The sequence below is a fragment of the Podarcis liolepis genome, assembly GCF_965112155.1.
Source record: "Podarcis liolepis genome assembly, chromosome: 2".
In the NCBI taxonomy this organism is placed as follows: Eukaryota; Metazoa; Chordata; class Lepidosauria; order Squamata; family Lacertidae; genus Podarcis; species Podarcis liolepis.
In genome coordinates, this window is record NC_139555.1 from 127313505 (window position 1) to 127339910 (window position 26406).

The 26406-nt window shown below is 47.7% G+C and overlaps 4 protein-coding genes across 5 annotated transcripts in view; all 4 read right to left on the bottom strand.

Annotated features, from left to right (window-relative positions):
• LOC310699314 (uncharacterized protein) overlaps positions 1-26406 on the bottom strand; it is a gene marked incomplete at its 5' end in the record, with an annotated part of 338944 nt that overhangs the window by 102516 nt on the left and 210022 nt on the right. The gene's annotated exons all lie outside the window — the stretch shown is intronic.
• LOC310701446 (uncharacterized protein) overlaps positions 1-26406 on the bottom strand; it is a 55882-nt gene that overhangs the window by 11262 nt on the left and 18214 nt on the right. The gene's annotated exons all lie outside the window — the stretch shown is intronic.
• LOC310701517 (uncharacterized protein) lies at positions 3419-24676 on the bottom strand. The gene is made up of 2 exons (XM_083492521.1): positions 24630-24676; positions 3419-6705 (listed from the first exon to the last, which is right to left on the bottom strand). Exon 2 carries the CDS (start codon positions 6623-6625, stop codon positions 4973-4975), a length of 1653 nt encoding a protein of 550 aa, XP_083348647.1. The 5' UTR covers positions 6626-6705; positions 24630-24676; the 3' UTR covers positions 3419-4972.
• Positions 15220-23466, bottom strand: LOC310701429 (uncharacterized protein). Its single transcript, XM_083492247.1, has 2 exons — positions 23318-23466; positions 15220-17848 (listed from the first exon to the last, which is right to left on the bottom strand). The coding sequence occupies exon 2, from the start codon at positions 17770-17772 to the stop codon at positions 15946-15948; it is 1827 nt and encodes a 608-aa protein (XP_083348373.1). The 5' UTR covers positions 17773-17848; positions 23318-23466; the 3' UTR covers positions 15220-15945.

Consider the following 26406-nt stretch of genomic DNA (forward strand, 5'->3'; position numbering starts at 1 on the left):
CACCCTTCTGAGTAACACCCCTCCCCACCTTCTCACTATATAGAAGGATCTGGCAACTTCTGTTTCAGTGTATCTGAAGAAGTGTGCATGCACACGAAAGCTCATACCAAGAACTAACTTAGTTTGTCTTTAAGGTGCTACTGGAAGGAATTTTTTTTATTTTGACTATGGCAGACCAACACGGCTACCTACCTGTGACTGTCTTTCTTCGTTTCCATTTATTCTTTTGCGTGGGGACTGGCCAGATTGAAAACCCCCCACCTCATTCAAAAGAAAGACTAGCAAAAGATTTCAAAGGTGGAATTTCCAAAAGATGGCACTTTGTCCTGGATTTAAGACAAGTCAATTGAAAACTCATGGGCTTTTTTGGCGTTTATTTGGGGCTTGTCTAAAAAAAAAACCAACACTACAATTTTCGGCTTGTCCTGGTTTTTACTTTTTGAAATATGGCAACCCTAATTATTCTGGGCTCTGCTTGAACTGAAACTCCCTTTTAGAGCACAGCCGGTAGAGCATGAGACTCTGAATCTTTTGGTCGGGGGTTTGAGCCCCACTTTGGGCAAAATATTCCAGCATTGCAGGGGGCTGGACTAGATGACCCTCGTGGTCCCTTCCAACTCTGCAATTCTAGGATTCTACCATGTGTAGAGGAAAGATCGCCCTCTTGTGGGCAGTGGAGGAATGATGTAATGTTGGTTGGTGGGAACTGTTCTTGAGTGTTGCCTTGTCACACACATGCAAGACCACAACAGTCCTGTGAAAGGAAGGGGGGAGCATTTCTGCAGGCTGATGTCCATCCATCCATCCAGCTGCCCAGGCCCCAGCACCTCCCCCTAAGAGTGAAGGGTCCCAGTCTGGAAATCCCCCCTTCCTGCTGGAGATGAGGCAGTGAGGGACTCCAGACAGACAGAGGCGCCCTTGCTCTGCAATTCCCTCGCCAGCAGGGAGACTTCAAAAGCCCCCCCCCCATGCCTCCCCCTTCCCTCATTTACTAGGGAGACTTCTCATCTTGTGGTTTGGTCATTTCAAATCCAGTTTTTCTCTCTTTTAATACTGTTGTTGGTTTCCTTGTTTAAATTATTCTGTTCACGACTGATATTTCACACAGCGTTTGTGAATGCAAAGCAATTCTGGCTCTTGTGATCCCTGCCGGGTATTAAGTGTTGTTCTAACCTCCCTATTGCAGGTGGAAAGAGGTATGTGGGGCTTGCTTATAATATCTTAGGGTGGCAGGATTAAGATTTGGGACTGGGACTTTCAGATTCAGAGCCACTTTTCGCATGAGATTTCTTCCAACTATTGGAGGAAAGTATGTCTGAGGTTTATGACAGAAATATAATTATTACGGGTGAATGTAATGGAGTAGTATCACTGGACTATGACAGAAAACTAAGGGAAAGTATCTCAAAAGAAGGCAAAATACCAAATACTTTTTTGATATGGTTACAACAATGGATCTACTAGATCTTCTAGATCAGGGGTCAGCAGACTTTTTCAGCAGGAGGCCAGTCCACTGTCCCTCAGACCTTGTTGGGGGCCGGACTATATTTTGGGGGAAATGAGCGATTTTGACCCGTCCGCAAAGAGGCCTGAAGATGTTTGGCTTTACCTGTCCCAGTTGTCGTCCCAGTAGCCCCAGTTGGGATTCTCCAGCCAGGTGCCAGGGCAGGGCAGGAGGCTGCGTTGGCCGGTGAAGACAGAAGCAGCATCCCTGGCGGAGCTTTCCAACTTTGCTGGAGTCTAGCCCTGCGGATGCTGGGAGTCTAGCCCTGTGATCCAGACATGCCCATGTCAATCACACCTTGTTTCAACATCCATCTAACACAAGGAAAAGAAAATATCCCCCCATCATCACGGAGGTCCACTTCCGAGGGTCTTCTGGCAGTTCCCTCACATTTACAGGGTACCAGGCAGAGGGCCTTCTCGGTAGTGGCACCCTCTCTGTGGAACACCCCCCCCCCAAATATCAGATGTCAAAGAGATGTCTTTTGGAAGACCTCTGAAGGCAGCCCTGTTCAAGAGCAGGGCGGAGATCTCTCAGAAGTGGAGGCTTTGCGCTGAGAGATCCCTGCCTCCACTCCTCCTTGCACACAAGTAGGAGCAGCAGCGGGAAGCTTGGCTGAGGAGCGGCTGGCTGCCTTCAAGTGGTGCAGGGGCTCTCAGATGCAGCTTCCGGGCTGCCTCCACCTACCCCAACCCCAGCAACTATTCAGCCTGGCTCCCTTCACAGGGTTGCAGGGGATCCGAGGCGGAGGGGGGGCTCCTTTAAAATTCTCCCTTGAGGGAGTGCAGCCTCAAAGCCCTCAACGGAAAGGGTAACGGAGCCTGCCCCTCCCCAGCTCAGCAGCCCCGATCCAGCTCCTCTTCCCATGCAAGCAGCAACGCTGCCTAGCGGAGCAGCCCCATCCCATTCCTACTTGCCACCCGGCCCACCTTCCCTCACAAGGAAAACAGAAGTCTGGCACTCAAAATGGAAGTTATACTCAGAACAGAGCATGTTCGGCTTCCAAAAAGAGTTCCAAAACTGGAACACTCGTTTCTGGGTTTGAAGAGTTCAGGTTGCAAGTAGTTTGAGAACTAAGCTGTTTGAAAACTGAGGTACCACTGTATTTATTTTCCCCAGTTACAACTGTATTTATTCCCTCCCCCGGTGGTGATTTTCTTGAGTCAAAATGAGAGTACTGTAGGGATCAGATGGGATTACCATGAGGAATTATAAAATATACATCAAGCCATCGTGTCCACGATGAAGGCATTGTGTTGACTGGGTTTGATATATTGACGATAATTTCTGATTAAATCCCATAAGATTCTACATTCGTGCCCTTTTCCCTGTTGCCCATTTCTCCTGTCACGTACACAGCCCCGTTGCTTCTTGCTTTGCCAGGGAGGCATCCTGGGCCATAAAAATAGTGGGCAAGTTTCTTTGAAGTAGGGTTCTATATGGTAATCTTAGGATGTTAATCTTAGGGCCAGGAAACAGATCTCACATGAAGGTGATAATGATCCGCTGTCCTCCTGGCCATCCTCCTTATCATGTGTATTGCTTGTTTATGACCTCCAGGGTTGCTAAATGCTCTTCTTTGTTTACCCCAGAAATATTTGTGCTTAATTAGTTTTAGTAGTTTAACTTTCTCTCCACGTGGGTTTGTGGAAATGCTCAGAAGAAATCTGATTAGTTCTTACGAACACTCTGTAAAAAGTTCTTTTGTGAATAAAACGGCCTGGGCCGGGGGCTGTGGGAATCGGACAAGCACAGAGAGACGATTATACGCACCCTTCCCAGAGTCTTGCTGGTTCAAGCCTCTGTGTGTATTCTTATTAATCAGAGTTCCATCCTTCCTTTACTATGCAAACGGAACAAGTATCCCCTAAGCATTTTTTTTAAGGAAAAAAAGCACTGAGTTATACCATAACATTACAGATCAATGGAAAGACAATTTAATGAAGAATGTAAGGAAATAACTTTTATGAAGGATTATTTATTACAACAGTAGTCATAAAGAAGAAATGTGAAACAAACAGAAAAAAATTAAATATACAGGTAGAATTGCCGCGTTATAGTAATAATAATAATTTATTATTTATACCCTGCCCATCTGGCTGGGCCACTTTGGGCGGCTTCCAACAAAATATTAAATTACAATAATGCATCAAACATTAAAAGCTTCCCTAAACAGGGCTGCTTTCAGATGTCTTCTAAAATTCTGGTGGTAGTTGTTCTCTTTGACATCTGGTGGGAGGGTGTTCCACAGGGCGGGTGCCACCACCAAGAAGGCCCTCTGCCTGGTTCCCTGTAACTGGGCTTCTCGCAGGGAGACAACTGCCAGAAGGCCCTTGGCGCTGGACCTCAGTGTCTGGACAGAACGATGAGGGTGGAGATGCTCCTTCAGGTATACTGGGCCGAGGCCATTTAGGGCTTTCAAGGTCAGCACCAACGCTTTGAATTGTGCTCGGAAACGTACTGGGAGCCAATTTAGGCCTTTCAAGACCGGTGTTCTGTGGTCTCGGCGGCCGCTCCCAGTCACCAGTCCAGCTGCCGCATTCTGCATTAGTTGTAGTTTCCGGGTCACCTTCAAAGGTAGCCCCACAAAGAGCGCATTGCAGTAGTTGGCACTAAGTAGGTTTTGCGTTGCATTTTGGGTACTCCATCTCTAAAAGGTTCGCCATCACTGCCCTCGGATCATGTCCAGTCGCAAAGGTGGAGGGAGGCTTTCCACCCTCAGGCCCAGAGGTGGCTCCAGCCTTGGGGCAGCTGGTGGATTTGGAGGAAAATGACCCTTAGCACTCTGGGTTGGGGACCTGCCTGAACCTCCTTCCCCATTATACTCATCCTTACGGTTTCTCGCCTGCGTCATTATGGGAATAGCATTCTACACACACTTGTGTCACCATGGCTCCCGCCCCCCAGCACATTGCTTTGAGATGCTCTGCTACGGCCCCTTCTTCCCTGTGCCCCCTTCCCTCCTCATGCAAGACCACCAGTCTCAGCTCTACTTTGAGAAACTCTCCATTCCCAGATACAAACATTTCCAGCTCCCTCCACGAAACACCAACACCAGCTCACTCTCAGTCCGCCCTCTTTCAGCAGCAACACTACAGACTCACATTAAATATTAGATTAGGCTTACTATTGTGAAATGTTACCTTCATTACTTTAAATAAATGTCTAGACCACGTTACAAACAACAGAAGCTCACACACGCTGCCTGCAATTAAGACTGATTTCCTACTATTGATGTGAAAGAAAGTGTCAACTTGGAGAGAAAAAGGTTCTACTCTCTAAAAAGCGTTGCATAATAACCAAAGCAGGATCCATACTCCTTCTAGTTAAACGCTTTCTCTTCTTTGAATTAATTGAATGCCTGTGGGTGTTACCACTATTACAAATCTTACCCCTCGGAGTCTTTTGATCGTTTGTAAGACTTCCACTACAACTGAACCTCTGTCCACTTCCCTAGGACTTATATTGTTACTCCCCTGTATGAGTTTGTTGATGTTTTGTAAGAACTCCACTTGCACTGAAGCTCTTTCCACACTCCATGCATTCAAATGGTTTCTCCCCAGTGTGACTACATTGATGAATTCTAAGGTGTCCACTCCTACTGAAGCTCTTTCCACACTCTATACATTTAAATGGTTTCTCCCCTGTGTGAGTCCGTTGATGTTTTCTAAGGTCTCCACTCCCACTGAAGCTCTTTCCACACTCCATGCAATTAAATGGTTTCTCCCCTGTGTGAGTCCGTTGATGAATTCTAAGGTGTCCACTCCCACTGAAGCTCTTTCCACACTCCATGCATTCAAATGGTTTCTCCCCAGTGTGAGTCCGTAGATGAATTCTAAGGTGTCCACTATTAGTGAAGCTCTTTCCACACTCCATGCACTGAAATGGCTTCTCCCCTGTGTGAGTCCGTTGATGAATTCTAAGGTTTCCACTATCAGTGAAGCTCCTTCCACACTCCATGCATTTAAATGGTTTCTCCCCAGTGTGAGTCCGTTGATGAATTCGAAGGTGTCCACTATTAGTGAAGCTCTTTCCACACTCCATGCACTGAAATGGCTTCTCCCCTGTGTGAGTCCGTTGATGAATTCTAAGGTTTCCACTACCAGTGAAGCTCTTTCCACACTCCATGCATTTAAATGGTTTCTCCCCTGTGTGAGTCCGCTGATGAATTCTAAGGTCTCCACTCCGACTGAAGGTCTTTCCACACTCCATACATTTAAATGGTTTCTCCCCGGTGTGACTCCGTTGATGAATTCTAAGGTCTCCACTCCAACTGAAGCTCTTTCCACACTCCATGCATTTAAATGGTTTCTCCCCCATGTGAGCACGTAGATGAATTCTAAGGTGTCCACGCTGAGTGAAGCTCTTTCCACACTCCATGCATTTAAATGGTTTCTCCCCCATGTGAGTCCGTAGATGAATTCTGAGGCTTCCGCTAGTAGTGAAGCTCTTTCCACACTCCATGCATTTAAATGGTTTCTCCCCTGTGTGACTCCGTTGGTGTTTTCTAAGGTTTCCACTGTCAGTGAAGCTCTTTCCACACTCCATACATTTAAATGGTTTCTCCCCCGTGTGAGTCCGTAGATGAATTCTAAGGTGTCCACTATTAGTGAAGCTCTTTCCACACTCCATGCATTTAAATGGTTTCTCCCCCGTGTGAGTCCGTAGATGAATTCTAAGGTGTCCACTATCAGTGAAGCTCTTTCCACACTCCATGCATTTAAATGGTTTCTCCCCCGTGTGAGTCCGTTGATGAATTCTAAGGTGTCCACTCCGACTGAAGCTCTTTCCACACTCCATGCATTTAAATGGTTTCTCCCCTGTGTGACTCCGTTGGTGTTTTCTAAGGTTTCCACTGTCAGTGAAGCTCTTTCCACACTCCATGCATTTAAATGGTTTCTCCCCTGTGTGACTCCATTGATGAATTCTAAGGTGTCCACTCCGACTGAAGCTCTTTCCACACTCCATACATTTAAATGATTTCTCCCCTGTGTCACTCCATTGGTGTTTTCTAAGGTTTCCACTGTCAGTGAAGCTCCTTCCACACTCCATACTTTCAAATTGTTTATGTTCTCTGTTTTCACACTCCATGTATTTAAATGTCTTCTTCATTATTCCCATTAGACATGGCCCTCCAGAATTCTGATTGCCTTCTCCATTGTCTTCTTTCGATGGGGTGGGGAGAAAATCCTTTTTGTTTTCTAGGAAGAGAACAAAGGACTATTACACACATCAATTAGCACCTGTTCTTATTTTAACGTCTTGTACAATCTCTCCAGTCCTCCATATGTTCCAAATTTTTAGGAAAGGCAAATGAAATAATGTAAAATAATGGTCATGCACCATCAGCCTTTTATAACCCTTAATTATTGTTAATGAAGCAGCATTATCTTAGAATACGGTTGAACTGTGGGCTTTACGTTTTATAAAAAGTGGTTTCTCACAGGAAAGGGACCTGCTGTATGTTCCAATATTCCTCAGGGTCCTAAGTTCATCATGAAGTTCTTCATCCTCTGCACTATAGTCCTCCACCCCTTGGGCCACATTTTGTCCCCTTTGACCTCTAGATCTTTATTCATCACCTGTACAGTCCCTTTGGCCTCAGGTGGTGCATACTGATCATTTTGGGAGACCCATATATAAGGCTAGTGACAAGGCTTGGTGCTTGTGGTCGGTTGAAGGAGTGCTCAGTTGGAGAATGTTCTTGGGGTTGGACCTCCATCTCTCAGCCTTGCATTCTTGAATGGAGAGAGCTGGAGATGCAGAAGGAAAGCAGCTGGAGCCTGACCGCTGGGAAGGCCAGATTGAGACACCCACCCCAATTATTATTTATAATAATTATATGCCACCGGGTCTCGCACCTGCCTCCTGACACTGGCTTATCTTAGTGAAGATTCCCTGTCCAGGCCTCTCTCACTGTTCTTCCTCCTTTGCCGTGGGTGACCTAGGGCTTCTGGATATTCTAGCTCTGCTCCAACTGGGAATTATTTATTACCGTATTTTTCGCCCTATAGGACGCACTTTTCCCCCTCGAAAAATGATGGGGAAATGTGTGTGCGTCCTATGGGCCAATGCAAGCTTTCGCTGAAGCCTGGAGAGCGAGAGGGGTAGGTGTGCATCCTGCATGGCCGACTCTGGGGTTGCGGCGCTCATCTTGGTTTATTGGCTGAGGGAGCCGGCGTACAGCTTCCGGGTCATGTGGCCAGCAGGACTAAGCCGCTTCTGGCAAACCAGAGCAGCGCACGGAAACGCCGTTTACCTTCCCGCTGGAGTGGTACCTATTTATCTACTTGCACTTTGACCTGCTTTCAAACAGCTAGGTTGGCAGGAGCAGGGACCGAGCAATGGGAGCTCAGCCCGTCGCGGGGATTAAAACCTTCCGATCACCAAGCCCTAGGCTCTGTTGTTTAACCCACAGTTCCACCCGCGTCCCTGGAGAGTAACTTATGGCAACCGTAAAGGGCAGTCCAGTGTGGTCATTACGGGGGCCTCTTTTAAATAGGGGCTGGTGTTTGAACTTGGGCTTTGCTAATGTTAAATAATTGGCAGGGGGGGGGACACTTGTGTGAGAGCAGGTTTCTTTGGCCGTCTCCCCCTTCCTTGCTTGCCCCTTCTGCGTTCCCACGGCAAGTCCAGCCGAATTAGACTGTGGCGTGTGGTGCATATCTCCGCCTTCAGACGGAGGGAGCCAGGCAGCTTTCCGGGTCGTGTGCCCAACTTTTCATGAGCGGATATTAAATCCCAACTACAGCTGCTTGTTACAGAGGGTGGGGGCAGATTCCGATAGGTTAATGATATTAACTCTTTCCATGCTTATTTCTGATGCTCAGAAGCAGGTGCACCCTTTCCTAGACCTTCCTATACCTTCTAAAATACACTGAGACTATCTTATAACATATCCCCGCTATAACACACAAGTTCTAATTAAATCCTAATATTTACTATACCTAAACATTGAGCACCACAGACCAATAATAATAATAATAATAATACTAGTGATAATAATAGTAATAGTAATTTATTATTTATACCCTGCCCATCTGGCTGAGTTTCCCCAGCCACTCTGGGTGGCTGCGAGTCGAGTGGGGGCGTCGCTGGAGGAGGAGATGTGGGCCTGACTTGCCCTGCGGGGTCCTGGGGCAAGTTCTGCACCCCATAGCGGGGAGTGGAGAGGGGGCAGGAGGGGGGCAGGCTGTGCCCCCTTCCTGCCCCCAGGAGGAGTCTTTTCAGGGATTGGGGGGGTGCCCCTGCCGGGGATGGATCCTGAGACCTTTTCAGGAAAGAAAGGGAATTATAGAGCTTGTTTGGAGGGAAGGGAAATGATGTTTCCTGGGAGGGGGAAGAATCCCTTTTTGCCCCACATTCCTCTCCCTTGGTCACTGAGCTCCGCTTCCCAGAGAGGAAAGAAGTTGTTTAAGAGAGAGGCAGGTTAGAGGGGAAGGGTCTCCTCCCTCATTTTCGGAAGAGAAGAGGCCTGGAGAGGAGGAGGACGAGGGGCCACGTGATTGGGAGGTTTGGGGAGGGAGAGGAAGATAGAGAAGGGCTCCCCTCCCCGTGGATCAGAAGGGTGGGAGAAGGGCTGGGGGGGCTCCCCCCAATGTTTGCATTGCAAGATCCTTTTTGAAGGGCAGAGATGGAGCCAGCCTTGAGGGAGGGGGGGGGAAGAAGAGTGCTCCCCCCAAAAAAGCAGCCCCACTGGGACACTGAGCAGTCACCTGGGGAACACTATCTTCTCCCCACCAAAAAGGAAAGACGTGGTCTTAGACGCAGCCTCTCCAACACTGTTTTATGGATTGGGACACATCCAGCAGCAGGCCGGACTCTGCAACTTCTGTGTCATGGGTGTGGCAAGGATATCTAGAATACCTGTGGCCCACTCAAGTTGTGTCCAAGAATTGACAGACACAGCAGTGGCGAAAAAGAAGGTTATATTTTATTGCTGAGCAATAATGACCCAGTGGAATAATTTCCAGAGCCTGGGCAGCGAAATCCTTATGGAGTGGGGTTTTATACTGCAGCACAAACAGCCGAAACCTGACATAATCGTATATGGCAGCAAAAATCAAACCAATGAGCGCGCACACCAGCTTTTCCCCTGACCATGTAAAGAATGCCCTTGCTTCTGTTTTTTTCTCAGATGGTACGTCAGCCTGCCCTTTTCCCCAATTTACAGTAAGAAAGAGGAAAAGAAACTTATTTTGAAAGCATGGACAACCCCCCGCCCCCGCTACTGGCTAGAACATTGCGGTTAACTATTTTTTCCAGTTCCCCCGACTCAGCCGCTGAGGAGCTGTCTCCAAGGGAGGAAAGTGCCAGCACATCAGATTTATTATTTCCTTCAAATGTTAGCAAGACACTGGGGGAGAAATGGGACAGAGGTCAGCTTTGGATTTCTAAAATCTAAGCGTTTTAGTTCTGCTGAAGCCTTGAAGCCTTAGCTATTAAAAATCAGTTAGATACATGGATATATGGATACATATGGATATATATGATTATATAGAAATCATAAGGGTAAAATTATTCCAGGTGGTCTTGCCACATGGGGAAAACTGGGGTTTGGTTTTGACAGCTCCCCAACTCCTTCCAGGTGAAAATAACAATTATTGGGGTGCCCTACCTTAAAGCGCTTTCCAACTTTGCTGGAGTCTAGCCCTGCGGATGCTGGATTGATCAGAAAACGCGAGGCGGCAGGCAAGCAATGAGGAAGCAAATCTGTGGCCAGAAGGCCTGATCCTTTATTTGTTGCAACAAAGGTCTCAATCTCTAAGGAGAGCAAAAAAGAAAATGTCCAGGACAAAGATTACATGAATTTTTAATAGTTCCCACAACACATTTCTCATAGTGTCATCAAAACATCACAGGTATGTCCCGGAAGAGGAGTGGTGTTGGGCAGAAATCTGTGATCCAGACATGCCCATGTCAATCACACCTTGTTTCAACATCCATCTAATACAAGGAAAAGAAAATATCATCACTGAGGTCCACTTCCGAGGGTCTTCTGGCAGTTCCCTCACATTTACAGGGTACCAGGCAGAGGGCCTTCTCGGTAGTGGCACCCTCCCTGTGGAACACACGCCCCCCAATATCAGATGTCAAAGAGAGAAAGAACTACATAACTTTTGGAAGACCTCTGAAGGCAGCCCTGTTCTGGAGCAGGGCGGAGATCTCTCAGAAGTGGAGGCTTTGCGATGAGAGATCCCTGCCTCCACTCCTCCTTGCACACAAGTAGGAGCGGCAGCGGGAAGCTCCGCTGAGGAGCAACTGGCTGCCTTCAAGTGGTGCAGGGGCTCTCAGATGCAGTTTCTGGGCTGCCTCCACCTTCCCCAGCTCCTGCAACTATTCAGCCTGGCTGCCTAATAAATAATAATAATAATAATAATAGTGGTGATAATAATAGTAATAATATTTTATTATTTATACCCTGCCCATCAGGCTGAGTTTCCCCAGCCACTCTGGGCGGCTCCCAACCAAGTGTTAAAAACAATACAGCATTAAATATTAATTTGATGGGAGGACATTCCACAGGGCAAGCGCCACTCCCCAGAAGGCCCTCTGTCTGGTCCCCTGTAACCTCACTTCTCGCAATGAGGGAACCGCCAGAAGGCCCTCGGCACCGACACTTTGAATTGTGCTCAGAAACGTACTCAAATATTCCTCTGCAGTAAAGGAGGCAAATGGAAGCCTTCCCATTGTCTTTGTGCTTACAAATACTGCCTTAAGGAGGGATGAACAGGGTGAGCCTGTGACCTGGATTCAGGAACTAAAGTATTTACCATCACAAAAGAATGGCCAGGCTGCCCAGGTAATGCAGTTAGCAACCATTAACAGGTATCCTTGGGGACAGGTTTTTGCTGTGGACCGCCTCCTGTGATCTATTCCTACTGTAGAAAGTCTCCTTCTGTATGATATGGGGGGGGGGGTCTTGGGTGGGCAATTTGAAAAGACTATATAAGGCCTTGCACACCTCCCTCCTGGTTGTGGTGAGGGGGGGACATTGTTGCAATAGCGTAATAAAGACCAGGCTTACTAGCCGCTTTGCTTCTCCGTATTCTCTGCTTGGTCTCTGTTATTTTCTCCTACCTATATGGAACCCACTTAAGGACTATATGGGCTCCTGAATACCCCATAAGGGAAAAGGAGCAGGTTTCTTCTTATAACAAAGGTCGTAAGACTATGTTTGGTTGGCACGCTTATTTATGGCAGGATAAAACTAAAACACACAAGAGCTCTATGAACCAGGTTATTCAGAAAATCCTTTTTACAGTATGGGATAAATCTGCTGGAAAGAAAACCACCTCTTTGGCTCCAACCCACAAAAGCAACAGCTTTTTTAAAAATGCAATACGGAAGAAGCAATGGGCAACTTACAGAGATCTTTTGGACTTTTCGGAAGAAGAAATAAAACTGAATAAACAGGATGAGGTGGGAGGTGTGGTGGCGGATTGGTTTCAATACCATCAAATCATCTTGTTTGGACAAGATAAAGGGAGAGGTTTTTGGACTGAAAGTTCACAGTTTGAAAGAGATATTATTGAGAGGAAAGTGAAAGTGTTTCCCAAATTTCAGGTAGAAAACTGTCCAATCTGAAGAAGTGTGCATGCAAACGAAAGCTCATCCCCAGAACAAGCTCAGCTGGTCTCTTGGGGACCCAGCCAGGCGCCCCACGACCCCAGGGAGAATGGGGGGCCTCAGCCCCACCCCCAGCCCTGCTTGGGGTCCTCATTCCCCTTCCCGCCAAGGCCTCCAGGGGGGGCAGGGCAGCTGAGCATCTCTCGGCCCCCCAGGAAAGAGAAAGGGGAGTCTGGCGGTGCTGCTGCTGCCCAGGAGACCTTGCAGGTCTTGGGTCCCCCCTTCCCCCCCCCTGGGTCGGGGCCTGGATCGGGGCCCCTGTCGACGGGCCCCAGGGAGGGCGCTCTCCTTGCGGGGGGGTCTCTTCCTCCTCCTCCCCCCTTGTCCCCCCCCTCTATCCCCCCCTTTACCTCTTGGTCCTCCGCCTCCCTGGCTCCGGATTAGTCCGCTTTCCTTATGCGCAAAGAAAGGGCGGCGGCGACGGGGGGGGGGCCTCTTCAGCGACGCCCCTCCTCCTCCTTTCCCTGCCTGGCCACTTCCGGCGCGTTTGGCAGCGCCACTTCCGGCTCCTTTCCCAACGCGCGTGTCCCTAGAGCTACATCTCCAAGAGCAGCCCCTCCCTGTGTCCGGAGGGGAAGGCGACGGGGCGGCGCTGCCTCTGGCCTCCTGCTCTGGGGGCTCCATGGGGACCCGGCCCCCGCCCCCCAACTGGGCAAGTGGAGGCCGGGGGAGGGTCTCCTTCTGGGCCTCCTTCTGCATGCCAAGCACTCAAGCGGGGTCCTTCTGCATGCAGAGCAACGGCTGCATTGCTGAGCTTCGCCCCCTAACAGCCAAGCCCAGCTTCAAACACCAGCCCCCCCATTGAAAAACCACCCCCTGGATTGGGAGGCAGTGAGGGATCCAGACAGACAGAGGCGCCCTTGCTCTGGAATTCCCTTGCCAGCAGGGAGACTTCAAAAGCCCCCCCCCCCATGCCTCCCCCTTCCCTCATTCAGTACGGAGACTTGTAGTTTGGTCATTTCAAATCCAGTTTCTCTCTCTCTTAATACTGTTGTTGGTTTCCTTCTTTAAATTATTCAGTTCACTAGTGATATTTCACACAGCGTTTGTGAATGCAAAGCAATTCTGGCTCTTGTGATCCCTGCCGGGTATTAAGTGTTGTTCTAACCTCCCTATTGCAGGTGGAAAGAGGAATGTGGGGCTTGCTTATAATATCTTAGGGTGGCAGGATTAAGATTTGGGACTGGGACTTTCCGATTCACATGATATTTCTTCTGCAAAGAGGCCTGAAGATGTTTGGCTTTACATGTCCCAGTTGTCGTCCCAATAGCCCCAGTTGGGCTTCTCCAGCCAGGTGCCAGGGCAGGGCAGGAAGCTGTGTTGGCCGGAGAAGACAGAAGCAGTAGCAGCAGAAGAGTTTGGATTTGATATCCCGCTTTGTCACAACCCTTAACGAGTCTCAAAGCGGCTCACATTCTCCTTTCCCTTCCTCCCCCACAACAAATACTCTGTGAGGTGAGAGGGGCTGAGAGACTTCAGAGAAGTGTGACTGGCCCAAGTAACCCAGCAGCTGCATGTGGAGGAGCGGGGAATCGAACCCGGTTCCCCAGATTACAAGACTACTGCTCTTAACCACTATACCACACAGCCCTGGTGGAGAACCGGTAGGGGAACCGGGGCGTTGCCAGAGCTTTTACTAACCACCTGCTGCTGCTTCCCAACCCACTGCAACAAATTGCTTGAACGCCATGGGAGGAATGAAGGAGGGAGGGGGTGACGAAGAAAGCGCGTGAGGAAGCGGCACAGAGTAGGGGCACAGAAAAGGAAGGAAGGGCGGACTGAGGGAGAGGGAGGAGGAGCAAGAGGAAAACGCAGCAGCAGCCGGCACCCAGTGTCACACCCCCTTCACAGCGCCACCCTGCTGAGGCAGGCAGGCGGGTGAGCCGACTCCCCCCGTTGATGGCACCCGGTGTGGGACAAGATTGCTCGTCCCTGAGGAGAAAAGCGCCGCTGTGTGAGGGAGAGGGAAAGAACGTGCGTGCTGGCAATCCACGCGGCGATTCCTGGACCGTCCGCAGGCCGGATCCAGAAGGCAATTGCGCCTGATCCGGCCCACAGCCTTAGTTTGCCAACCCAGGTGCTTGGAGATTCAGACCCCCATTAGAACAAGAGTAAACATGTTCTTCTGATTCAAAGGATTCTGCGGGAAGAAGAAACATGATCTGGATATTGAAGGAACTGCCTAGAGGATTAAAGACTGTAGAGATCCAGCCAAGAACTATATCAGATCAAAACTGAAAATGGATGATAATGAGGGGTGAAAAGAGTTCATGGTATAGATGGAGACTAAATAAGGGTTTATTTGAAAAACACTGAATTACAACATATTCCAATTACATTAGAGTATCAAAAAATGTTAAAAACATTTGGAAATATAGGGGAGGATGAAACTTTCACTTTTACGAAGGATTTCAACCATAAAGAGAAATGTTTTACCTAAGATACTGTTTTTATTCTAAATGATACCAATAATAAATAATACAAGCTTCTTTAACGAATGGCAAAGAGATATTTCATGATAACTCTGGCAGGGGGAAAACAGAATAAAGTATAAAATTTTGATAGATGCTAAAAATAGAGGTGGCTTCGCACTGCTAGGTTTTCTACTACGAGGCAGCCTCTTTGTGTTGGTTAAAAGAATGGATATCGTTGGACAACACACTATTGCTGCATTCTCAGTGGAATCTCGATTGTAGAACGCTTCGGAAGTTGAACGTTTGGGGCTTTCAAACGCCAAGAACCCAGAGGTGAATGCTTCCATTTTTGAACGCAATTTGTAAATAAAATTATATACAGTGGTGCCTCAGGTTAAGTACTTAATACGTTCCGGAGGTCCGTTCTTAACCTGAAGCACCACTTTAGCTAATGGGGCCTCCTGCTGCTGCTCCGCCGCTGGAGCACGGTTTCTGTTCTCATCCTGAAGCAAAGTTCTTAACCTGAAGCACTATTTCTGGGTTAGCAGAGTCTGTAACCTGAAGCATATGTAACGCAAGGTACCACTGTATTAATAAAATTATCTATATATAAAGCAATTGAAACACTTCCCACACTGTTGGGTTGAAATAAGCGACAGACGAATGGCAAGGTGTCATACGGGAGGCATCTCTCGACCATGTCTCGGAGAGTCCCTTTTATTGAATATTACAGCATTTCCACATATGTGCTTGTTGCTGATTGGTTAACATGAATACAATGCAAGGGTTGAATATAGGTATTAATCATCAATAGATTAAAGGGTGGGAAAAGGAACACAGAATTGGACAGGCATGAAACCTCCATATTAAACTATTAACTAGTGATTGAGTATCAAGACTTAAACTATTACTAATGATTGATTTTGCATGACATGAAAGAGCATAACAATCGCGTTCCGTAGATGTGGTCAACAATGCGTCAAGAACAGGTCAGGGTCCTGAACTCAATGTGAACTGATCAGAACATTCCCAGACCCATGCGTAGAGGCAAAAACATCCCAGCATCCATCCCAGCACCACACTCCTTCCATTCAAACCATTTAAGATTTTTCAGTTTGTGGATTGTAGGGTTTCAACTCTTAAAGCTTTTCCTCCTTGCGAGTCCATTGATGGTTTCTAAGAACATCAGGACTGAACCTCTATGTACGCTCCATATACGTAAGTGGTTTTCCCTTTTTGAGTTCGCTGATGTTTGCTAAGGTTTCCACTTCTATTGACGCTCTTTCCACACTCCATACATTTATTTGCTTGTCCCCGAGTGAGTCTGTTGATGTCGTCTAAGTTTCCTGTGTGTGAAATTAGGTTTCCACTCTGAAACTCTTTCAACTCTCCATACATTTAAATGGTTTCTCCCGTGTGAGTCCGTTGATGTCTTCTAACATTTCCAACATTGGTGAAGCCCTTTCCACACTCCTTACATTTAAATGGTTTCTCCCCTGTGTGAGTCCATTGATGTTTTCTAAGTGTTCCACTGCGATTGAAGCTCTTGCCGCGCTCGGTGCATTTAAATGGTTTCTCCCCAGTGTGAGTTTGATAATGGGTTCTCAGCTCTCTCCTCTCAATGAAACTCTTTCCACATTCCATGCATTTAAATGGTTTTTCACCTGAGTGAGTCCGTTGATGGATTCTAAATGTTCCACTAGAAGTGAAGCTCTTTCCACACTCCATACATTCAAATGGTTTCTCCCCTGTGTGAGTTTGATGATGGATACTAAGTGCTGTACCATCAATAAAGCTCTTTCCACATTCCATGCATTTAAATGGTTTTTCCCCTGTGTGAGTCTGTTGATGTTTTCTTAGTGTTTCACTGTGTCTGAATCTCTTTCCACAATCCATACATTTATATGGTTTCTCCCCTGTGTGAGTTTGATGATGGATACTAAGTGCTGTACCATCAATAAAGCTCTTTCCACATTCCATGCATTTAAATGGTTTCTCCCCTGTGTGAGTCCATTGATGTTTTCTTAGTGTTTCACTGTGACTGAATCTCTTTCCACAATCCATACATTTATATGGTGTTTCCCCTGTGTGAGTTCGATGATGGATTCTAAGTTTTCTACTCTCAGTGAAGCTCTTATCACACAGCATACATTTAAATGGTTTCTCCCCAGTGTGAGTTTGACAATGGGTTCTCAGGTCTCTCCTCTCAATAAAACTCTTTCCACATTCCATGCATTTAAATGGTTTTTCCCCTGAGTGAGTCCATTGATGTCTTCTTACTGCTCCACTAGAAGTGAAGCCCTTTCCACACTCTTTACATTTAAATGGTTTCTCCCCTGTGTGAGTCCGTTGATGGATTCTAAGTGTTCCACTAGAAGTGAATCTCTTTCCACAATCCATACATTCAAATGATTTTTCCCCTGTGTGAGTTTGATTATGGATATTAAGTGCTTTACCATCAATAAAGCTATTTCCACATTCCATGCATTTAAATGGTTTCTCCCCTGTGTGAGTCCGTTTATGTTTTCTCAGTGTTTCACTGTGACTGAATCTCTTTCCACAATCCATACATTTATATGGTTTTTCCCCTGTGTGAGTTCGATGATGGATTCTAAGTTTTCTACTCTCAGTGAAGCTCTTATCACACAGCATACATTCAAATGGTTTTTCCCCAGTGTGAGTTTTATGATGAATATTCAGTCCTCTATTTGTACTGAAACTCTTTCCACACTCCAAACATTCAAATGGTTTCTCCCCTGTGTGAATCCGTTGATGGATTCTAAGGTATCCACTCTGACTGAAGCTCTTTCCACATTCCATGCATTTGAATGGTTTCTCGCCCGTGTGTGTCTGTTGATGTTTTCTAAATGTTCCACTATCGGTGAAGCTCTTTCCACACTCCATACATTTATATGGTTTTTCTCCTGTGTGGATTCGTTGATGGTTTCTAAGGTGTCCAATCTGACTGAAGCTCTTTCCACACTCCTTACATTTATATGGTTTCTCCCCTGTGTGAGTGTGTTTATGTATACGAAGGTTTGAACTCCAACCAAAGCTTTTTCCACACTCCATGCATTTAAATGGTTTCTCTCCTGTGTGAGTCCGTTGATGTTTTCCAAGTGTTCCACTGGGAGTGAAACTCTTCCCACACTCCATACTTTCAAATTGTTTCTCCTCTCTCTTTTCACAATCCATGAATTTATATGGTTTCTTTGTTATTCCCATTGGACATGGCCCTCCAGAATTTTGACTGCCTTCTCCATTGTCTTCTTTCAACAGGGAGGAGCGGGGGGAAGGAAACCTAGGAAGAGAACAAAGGAATATTACACACATCAATTAGCATCTGCTCTTATTTTGACGTCTCGTACATTCTTTCCTGTCCTCCATATGTTCCAAATGTTTAGGAAAGACAGATGAAGTAATGTTAAATAATGGTAACGCATCATCAGCCTTTCCTAACCCTTAATTAAGCATTAATGAAGCAGCATTATCTTAGAATACGGTTGAACTGTGGGGTTTACGTTTTATAAAAAGTGGTTTCTCTATGTTCCATGAACCTGGCCAATATTAATCAGGATCCTAAATTCATCATGAAATTCTTCATCCGCTGCACTATAATCCTCCACCCCTTGGGCCACATTTTGTCCCCTTCGACCTCTAGATCTTTATTAATCACCTGCACATTCCCTTTGGCCTCAGGAGGTGCATACTGACCATTTTGGGAGACCCATATGTAAGTCTAGTGACAAGGCTTGGTGCTTGTGGTCGGTTGAAGGAGTGCTCAGTTGGAGAATGTTCTTGGGGTTGGACCTCCATCTCTCAGCCTTGCATTCTTGAATGGAGAGAGCTGGAGATGCAGAAGGAAAGCAGCTGGAGCCTGACTGCTGGGAAGGCCAGATTGAGACACTCACCCCAATTATGATTTATAATAATTATATGCTGCCAGGTCTCGCACCCGCCTCCTGACACTGGCTTATCTTAGCGGAGATTCCCTGTCCAGGCCTCTCTCACTGTTCTTCCTCCTTTGCCCTGGGTGGCCAAGGGCTTCTGGATATTGTAGCTTTGACAATATTTCTTGGAGTTTTATGAAGAAGAATTTACAGGGGATGGGGGTAGGTCAAGGGCTTGAAAATGGTATAGGTGCAATTTATTCAGAACAAAAGGCAAAATTAATTGTGAACAATGTAGTGACAGAAGAGTTTAAGATTGAGAAAGGGACACGGCAAGGCTGCCCAATTTCTCCATTGCTCTTTATATTGGTCCTTGAGGTGTTGTTAAACGTGATAAGAAAGGACCAAGAGGTCAAAGGTATACAAGTGGGAGCTAAACAGTACAAACTGAAAGCATTTGCTGATGATTCAGTATTGACCTTACAGGAGCCAGAATCTAGTACTAAAAGGGTATTGGAACTGATTCAAGAATTTGGACAGTTAGCAGGTTTTAAGCTGAATAAGACGAAAACCAAGGTTTTAGAGAAAAACTTAACGGTGAATGAGAGAGAGAAGTTTCAGGAGGAGACAGGACTAACACTGGTTAAGAAAGTGAAATATTTAGGGGTTAACATGACTGCCAAAAATGTGATTTAAGGATAATTATGAAAAATGTTGGATTGAAGTGAAAAAGGATTTAGAAATATGGACAAATTTGAAGTTATCATTGTTAGGCCGAATTGCTGTGATAAAAATGAATGTGCTGCCAAGGATGTTGTTTTTGTTTCAAACATTACAAATTTTGGATAAGATGAATTGTTTCAAGAAGTGGCAGAAAGATATTTCCAGATTTGCTTGGCAGGGCAAGAAGCCTCGAATAAAATTTAAGATATTAACTGATGCTAAAGAAAGAGGTGGATTTGCCCTGCCAGACCTTAAACTTTATTATGAATCAGCTGCTTTTTGCTGGCTGAGAGAATGGCTGCTTCTTGAAAACACTGACGTGTTGGATCTAGAAGGTTTCAATAATGCATTTGGTTGGCATGCATATTTGTGGTACGATAAGGTAAAAGTACATAAAGCGTTTAAAAATCATATTGTTAGAAAAGCATTGTTTAATGTTTGGACAAGATATAAATATTCGCTAGAAAAGAAAACCCCAAGATGGTTGTCACCAATGGAAGCGAAGGCACAGCAAAAACTCAATATGGAGGCCAAATGGCCGAAATATTGGGAAATTGCAGAGCTTTGAAAAATTGAAAAATAAAGTGCGAGATTGGCTCCATTATTATCAAATAATGGAGGCATACAATTTGGACAAAAAAGTTGGTTTCCAGGTGGAAAAATCAAAATTGGAAACAGAATTGTTTGATCCAAAAATTAAGAAGTTGTCAAGAATGTATAACTTGCTGTTGAAATGGAACACTCAGGATGAAACGGTGAAATCAGCTATGATTAAATGGGCACAAGATGTTGGACATAACATAATGATGGCTGACTGGGAACAGTTATGGACCACAGGTATGAAATTCACGGCATGTAATGCCCTAAGAGAAAATTTAATGAAGAGATAATTTAATGAAAATGATTTATAGGTGGTACATGACACCACTCAAGCTTGCAAAAATTTATCATTTGCCCAACAATAAAGTTGGAAATGTAATGAGACTGAAGGTACATTCTTTCACCTTTGGTGGACATGCCCAAGGATTAAGACATTCTGGGAGATAATTTATAATGAAATGAAAAAAGTATTCAAATATACCTTCCTGAAGAAACCAGAGGCCTTTCTCCTGGGCACGGTTGGCCAATTGGTGCCAAAGAAGGATAGAACATTTTTTATGTATGCAACAACAGCAGCAAGAATACTTATCGCGAAATATTGGAAGACACAAGATTTACCCACCTGGGAAGAATGGCAGATGAAGTTGATGGGACTATATGGAACTGGCGGAAATGACTGGCAGAATCCGAGACCAGGGAGAAGAGTCGGTGGAAGAAGATTGGAAAAAGTTAAAAGATTATTTACAGAAATACTGTAAAATTAATGAATGTTAGAAAAATGTTGGAATGAAGTTATATGGCTTTAGTAGAAATGTTATAAGGAATTAAGTATAAATAGATTAATAGAATATTAAAGGAAAAAATAAGGTTAGAATGTGTTAAGATAATGATAGGATAGAAAACAGAGGAAGATGGAAAGGAATTGCTGAAACAATTAACAGAAGTGGAATACAAAAAGGGAGGTGTGAGGAGGTCGTGGAAATAAGTGAATGAAAGATGGGATAATGAAATTGTTTGATTTATTAGATTGTTTTTGTTTTGTTTTGCTAGTTTAATGTGTCAATGTTATGTAGTGTTTTTGTATTGTATTGTTTTTGTAGTGTTTAAATTGTTGGAAAAGTAATAAATATTATTACTGGGTGGCCAAGGGCTTCTGGATATTCTAGCTCTGCTCCAACTGGGAATTATTTATTAAATTGTTATACCTCTCTTCATATGAAGATCACAAGATAAAAATATGTGTGACACTGAAAAAGATGAGTATTAAAGGTGAATAACACTGATTGTGGGAAAGAATAGAAAGAAGATGGAACCAGTGGTGTGTCCACCTGAATGTAATACAACAACAACAACAATGTGTAAAGAAGAAACCAATTTTCAAATCAGTTTCATATTCCCTGGCTGTATTTCTCAGCCACGATAGTGACTCAGAATCTTAGCCACACTTTATTCTAGAATATCAACTGGATCTCTTTGTAATAGGAGCCAGACATCCCTGGGATTTCATCCAGACATTCCTTTAGTGTGGGCAGCAGCAGCGGACAAAGGAAGGAAGCAACTTTGGGGAAAATAATTTCCTTCAGAAGGTCTTCCCCAGCGGCCAGCAGGGTTGATAAACTGCTCAGTGGGGACACCTTGGATTTATAGTGTTAGGGTCTGGATACCAATCACAATCCCTTGGAAATGTCTCAAGAACCCTTAAGATCCAGTTCCACCAACTCCCAAGTAACACTGAGCCCTAGAGGAACCTTCTATGCTGAGTTGAGGCACCTCTGGCTCTCCAGATGTGGTTGGACTCAAAGTACCACCTGCCCAAGCAAGGATGGCCCATGGCCAGGGAGGGTGGGAGTCTTATCTGGTGGGACAAACTTTCCCCTTCTTCCCCCTCCCCTGAAAACGCTGAATATCTGTATTTCGTTTCCTCCTTCCTCCGTGATCTCCAACATCTTCCTGATACAGTCCCACCAACTGCACACATTCCCAAATCATCCTGCACCACTGACTTCCCAAGGCGGCTGTGTTGTGTCTAGGACACTGGCAATGGGACACCACCTTCCACTGGACGAGAGGATAGAGGGTTAAATCAGGGCTGGCCAAATGGGACTCAGCTCCGTCCCCTCCTTGCCCCTCCCTGCATCTCCTGCCTGAGGGGGCTGCCTCAGTTTCCCTAGTGGGGGAGCAGGCCCTGAGAACAGCCTTCTCTCTTCCCCCAAAATACAGGAAACACGACAAAGAAGGCGTAGGAGTATCACCGTGGAACATAACAACAACAACAATAATAATAATTTATTATTTGTACCCCGCCCATCTGGCTGGGTTTCCCCAGCCACTCTGGGCGGCTTCCACAGAAACCAAAAAACACTAAAATATCATACATTAAAAGCTTCCCTGAATAGGGCCGCCTTAAGATGTCTTCTGAATGTCAGGTAGTTGTCCATCACCTTGACATCCGATGGGAGGGCTTTCCACAGGGCGGGTGCCACGACCGAAAAGGCCCTCTGCCCCGTAGCTTTGCTTCTCTCAATGAGGGAACCGCCAGAAGGCCCTCGGCGCTGGACCTCAGTGTCCAGGCAGAATGATGGGGGTGGAGACGCTCCTTCAGGTATACTGGACCGAGGCCGTTTAGGGCTTTAAAGGTCAGCACCAACACTTTGAATTGTGCTTGGAAACGTACTGGGAGCCAATGTAGGTCTTTCAAGACCGGTGTTATGTGGTCTCGGCAGCCGCCCCCAGTCACCAGTCTAGCTGCCGCATTCTGGATTAGCTGTAGTTTCCGAGTCACCTTCAAAGGTAGCCCCACGTAGAGCGCATTGCAGTAATCCAAGCGGGAGATAACTAGAGCATGCACCACTCTGGCGAGACAGTCCACGGGCAGATAGGGTCTCAGCCTGCGTACCAGATGGAGCTGGTAAACAGCTGCCCTGGATACAGAATTGACCTGTGCCTCCATGGACAGCTGTGAGTCCAAAATGACTCCCAGGCTGCACACCTGGTCCTTCAGGGGCACAGTTACCCCATTCAGGACCAGGGAATCCTCCACACCTGCCCGCCCCCTGTCCCCCAAAAACAGTACTTCTGTCTTGTCAGGATTCAACTTCAAACAACAACAACAACAACAACAACAACTGGTTGTAAGTCCTTTTGGGCTGCCCAGGGCAAGAGAAAGAGACTAATAGATTAAATAAATAAATAACAATAACTGAAACTGCAGTACAGTGGTACCTCGGGTTAAGTACTCAATTCGTTCCGGTGGTTAAGAAAGTGTTCTTAACATAATGGGGCCTCCTGCTGCTGCCGCGCCGCTGGACCACAATTTCTGTTCTCATCCTGGGTTAGCGGAGTCTGTAACCTGAAGCGTATTTAACCTGAGGTACCACTGTAATGGGACGCGGGTGACGCTGTGGGTAAAAGCCTCAGCGCCTAGGGCTTGCCGATTGAAAGGTCGGCGGTTCGAATCCCCGCGGCGGGGTGCGCTCCCGCTGCTCGGTCCCAGCGCCTGCCAACCTAGCAGTTCGAAAGCACCCCCAGGTGCAAGTAGATAAATAGGTACCGCTTACCAGCGGGAAGGTAAACGGCGTTCCGTGTGCTGTGCTGGCTCGCCAGATGCAGCGTTGTCACGCTGGCCACGTGACCCGGAAGTGTCTCCGGACAGCGCTGGCCCCCGGCCTATAGAGTGAGATGAGCGCACAAACCCCAGAGTCTGGCAAGACTGGCCCGTTCAGGCAGGGGTACCTTTACTTTTACCTTTACCACTGTAATAATAATAATAATAAGGCAGCCTCTTGAGGGGGGGCACGGGAACCCACCCATTTCCATAACAATCTTCCCCATCCCTTAAATCCCACAGATTTAAGAGATCTGATATAGTGGGAATACTGGAAACCAGGTGAGAAGGAGTTGGGCGCAGGTGTCTCTGGGGGGGGGGAGCCCTTTAGATGCTTCTGCACAGAAACCCAGGCATGTGGGAGAGACTGGAGTTGCCCAGAGAGAAGCCTCAAAGGGGGGGGGGAATAATAAAGGGGGCTTCCTCTCCCCCCCCCCATGGTTGGACTCGCTCTCACAGCCCCCAGCGCCCCCCCCCCCCGCAGCTCCTGATCTGGGACTTGGGGCAGGGCAAGGACTGAGCTTCAGGGGAGGAGAGGGTGGCTGGATCGGGGCTCCTGCTCAGGGATCTCTCCCTGGTCTACGCGGAGTCATGGCAGATTCCTGGGCAGGAGGGAGAAGTCAAGGCAGGCGCCCCCCCCCCAGTCCCTCTCTCTTTCTCCAAGATGGCTTCGATCCCTCCCCAGGGATGCTCCCTTCCTCCCTCCGCCCCCCAACTTCCTCCTCCCTCCGCCCCCCCCGGTCCCCTTTCCCCAGAGGCCCCCCTGGCCGGCTCAGCCTTCCTGCCAAATCTCTCCCCATCCCAGGAGGGAGACGGGGGGGGTCTCCATCCAGGCCTCTCTCGCCCCCATTAACCCTTCTCCCCCCAAAGGGGACCCACCAAGCCAGGATGGCGGCGCCCCAGGGATTCCTGCCGGGGGGGGGGGAGCCGGAACTGGGGCCTGGGTTCAAGTCCCATTTCCTTCCCGGGGGGGGGGCGGCTGAGCATCTCCTCTCCCCCCTCCCCTGCTCTCTCTGCTATTCCCATTTCCTTCCCCGCAAGACAAAGGGCTGGGGGGTCTCCAAGGAGGCGCCCCCTCGGGGGGAGGGGCTCCTTTCTCCTAAACCAGCCCCTCCCCCGCTCGCCGGATCCCCAGAAGGGGGGGAGGGGGAGGAATCCCCCACTTTCCTTTCATCCCCCCCAATCCTGCCCAGCTGCCCTGTTTGCAGATTCAGGGGGAGGAAAAGCCCCTCCTTCCCCCCCCAATATATAGATATATTTCGCACCTCTTTTCCCTCCTCCTCCTCCTCCGCAGAGCTGCTCCTCTTCCGGGAAGGTGGATCAGGCCCCTCCCCTCCCCCTTGCCCCCCCTCCCTGGAAGCGGAGCTCACTGACCGGGGGGGGGGAGGAATGAGTGGCCCCTCCCTCCCCGAAGACACCAATTCTCCTCCTCCCAAACCAGCTCCGTTTTCCTGATTCTCTCCTGAGAAAGTCCCGGGTTCGATCCCCGGAGGCGGCCGGGAAGGAGACCCCCCCCAACTGGGAAAAAGCCCTCCGGGGCAGGAAGGGGACATCCCCCCTTCATCTCTTTTAATCCCTTGCCGGGAGAGGGGGGGTCCGGTCAGTCTCACCCCCATTTCCCGACGGGGTGGGGGGGAGGCAGGGGGGGGGGAGGCAGGGGGTCCCCGTTACAACAGCCCCGCAACGTAGACCGGAGTTGCTGCGCCCTTTGGGGACTCGGAGCAGTAACTTAGGACCACCCTAAATGCTGCTCTCCCTCGCCATTATATGTATATATATATAGATCCGCTGATTTTGTGTGAGCTGCTGGCAGGACAGCTTTGGTTCAAAGGCAAGATGGAAATGCCAAGGTTTCCCCCCCCCCTTCGTAGCAAAGCGCTCTTCCGCCGCCCCTCCTCTCCAGATCCAGGGCTCCCCCCTTCCTCTCCCCCTTTGAAGACAGAGCCAGAGCATCGCCCCCTCTCCTGGGGGAGTCTCTTCCCCTGCCAAACAGCTCTTGCTGGCAAAGGTTTCGTCAGAATCGCCTTTCTTGCGGCTTGAGGCCATGGGTTCGAGTCCTACCCTACAGCCTAGAACAGAGTTCTCTTTCTTTGTTGCTGCATCACCCTGCGGACTCAGGTTAAGCTAGTGGTCCACCAAGACCCCTGGATCCTTCTCACATGTACTGCTAGTCAGCCAGGTGTCCCCCATCCTCTATTTGTGCAGGTGGGTCTTCCTGCCTAAGTGCAGGACCTGACATTTGTCCCTGTTGAAGTTCATTCTGTTACTCATTCTGTCATGCAAGGACGTGACCCAGCGGAGCTGCTATTCCTGTTACAGGAAATCTCAGGGGAGCATCAATAGCGCAAGTTGCACTCCTCCCGAGTGGTGGATCTATGGCTGGGCAGGATCTGTCCCGCCTCAGACTGCAGGGGAGGCAGCTGGCAGGATGGACTGCTCCCCAATGCCCTCCTTCTCCCAAGGGAGGAGGGTCCTGGCTGGACATCTCCTCCCCCCTGACTTGGTCTGCTTCCCCAAGTGGTGGAATCAATGTGTCCCAGAAAAGAGGGTCTTCCTTGCAGGCTGAAGTGGTGCTGTCCAGATACAGGCTAAACCCCTGGGAGATGTGGAGGAGGCAGAGACTTTGGGCCTCTCCCTCCCTTCCCCACCCCTTTGAGAGCACACCAGGCCTCACTTGTGAAGGATGGGTTCAGCCATTCCTGGAAAGAGCCCTGAAAACTGGCCACGCCAGGTCCACGTGCCCCTATGACCTTCAAAGGAAGCTTCAATGCTCAGAGGTGGCTCCTGCCTCCAGGCAGCTTGTGGATTTGTAGAAAGTTGACCCTTAAGTCTGGGACCTGCACACTATAGACATCCACAGGGTTTCTCCCCTAAGTGTGTTATCTTGGGGATAATGTGATAGGAGCTTCCAGTGAAGCATTTAACACACACTTAGGCCACCTCCCCATTGCATCGAGGTCTCTCTGGCACTGCCCACTCTCTGCTCTGCCACCTTCCCCCTTCATGCAAGATTCGCAGCTAGGAGGCCAGTCCTTCCTGTCT